The sequence below is a fragment of the Echinops telfairi genome, unplaced genomic scaffold (genome assembly GCF_000313985.2).
Source record: "Echinops telfairi isolate 266 unplaced genomic scaffold, ASM31398v2 ScPeMD7_4;HRSCAF=17, whole genome shotgun sequence".
In the NCBI taxonomy this organism is placed as follows: Eukaryota; Metazoa; Chordata; class Mammalia; order Afrosoricida; family Tenrecidae; genus Echinops; species Echinops telfairi.
Window position 1 is genome coordinate 5,360,111 of NW_022103900.1, and position 1,693 is coordinate 5,361,803.

General features: G+C 43.2%; 1 protein-coding gene across 1 annotated transcript in view; it reads left to right on the forward strand.

Moving 5' to 3' along the window:
- Window positions 1–1,693, forward strand: part of ABCB11 (ATP binding cassette subfamily B member 11) — a 116,092-nt gene that overhangs the window by 32,967 nt on the left and 81,432 nt on the right. The window contains 1 exon segment of the mRNA XM_045299935.1: window positions 647–686. Within this exon segment, the coding sequence (XP_045155870.1) occupies window positions 647–686 (40 nt within the window).

Consider the following 1,693-nt stretch of genomic DNA (forward strand, 5'->3'; position numbering starts at 1 on the left):
GATGGTTTGATTTTTGCACAAATGTTGCTTTTTGGGGTCTCCTGTCTTACTAAGGAACACATTCTTCGTGGGTGTGACTGTTTAATTCATAGGTCAGTTCATTAGTTAGTGGAGCGGTGGCCTGTGTGTCTCTGGTCAGAAGGTTTGGTCATGGTAGCTGGGCACCGTGGTCTCAGGCTGTGGTTCATATAGGTCTTCAATTCTTGGGACTAATTGTTTTCTCTAATCTTTGGTTCTCTTCACTTTCCTTTTTTTCTGGGTGAAAAAAGACCAATCGTTCTATTTTAGACAGTAGCTCCTAAGCTTTTAAGACAATAGACACTATTCATCTACCGAAGAGTTAAAGCATTGTCTCTCTATTGTGTCAATTGTCTCCTTAAATGATTAGCCTTTGGGCTTGGTAAGTCAATCCTTTGAGTTGTTTGGTTATGCCTGAGAAACTTCGATAGTGGTGCCTGCATATGCTCTACTACATATGTGAAATGTACACACAGCACTACAACATGTATGTATTTGTCGGCAGTTCGAAACCATCAGCAGGCTGCATGGGGAGAAAGACTGGGCTTTCTACTCCTGTGAACAGTTACAGTCTCGGAAACCCCCAGCGGGGGTCGCTGTGAGTCCTCCTTGACTCAGCGACCCTCAGTTTGGCTTGGCGTTCTGTACAGGCACATGGGTATTGCCCTGTCCACATTCTGACACCTATTTAGCATTGATACCCACTCACAAATTACTGTTATTATTGTTGTAGGGCTGTATATTTTATAGTGTTTCCCATAAAACCAAAACCACCTCACTGCCATTGAGACGGTGCCTCCTCATAGCAACCCTATAGGACCAAGTAGAACTGTCCCTGTGAGTCTTTACGGGAGTAGAAGAGTCACGTCCTTCTCTCAAGGAGCGCCCGGTGGTTTCGAACTTCAGACCTAGAGGCTAGCAGCCTAATGCGTAACCACCGTGCCGCCAGAACTCTGGTAGTATTTACCACAGAGATCCTGTTTTTGGGTGCATCTCTCGATGCTTCCTTTTCTCTTGGGCACATTGTGGTGACTCTTTCCAAAATTAACATGTCTGCTGTCCCGTTAGTGATTTCCCCTCCCCTTTCATCCCTTGTAACCACCCAAAGGTGTTTCTTTCTGTGGGTAACCGCCTCTTAACTGTTTGTCATAGTGTTCTCATTTTATATCTGTCCTTCCATGTTCGACTCGGCATGAATCCTCCAGATTTTTCCATTTCGTGAGATGCTTTACAGATTCAACAGTAGTCTTGTCATGGCACAGTTCCCATTACATCTATGCACCGCAGTCACGCATCCATTCATCTGTTGTCGAACACTTAGGGAGTTTCCATGCGTTTGGTATTGTGAGCAATGTTGCAATGACTGTGGAGGTGTGTGTGTGTTGATTCACGTCCCAGGTTTTATTTGTCTAGGCCAGATACCTAGGAGCGAGATTGTGAGATCACATGGCAGTTTGTTTGTTTTTCTTTAGGTTTTTAAGAAAGCACCATAACTTTCCCATAGTGATTGTACCATCTTGTACTTTTATTAGTAATGTACAAGAGTTACAACCTCCCTTCTGCCTTGCCAATATTAGTTGTTCTCTGTTTTTTAATCTGTGCCAATATTTTGATTAATTATGATATTTCCTTATAACATATATTTTCATCTCTATAGGCTAGCTGTGTGCCAGAA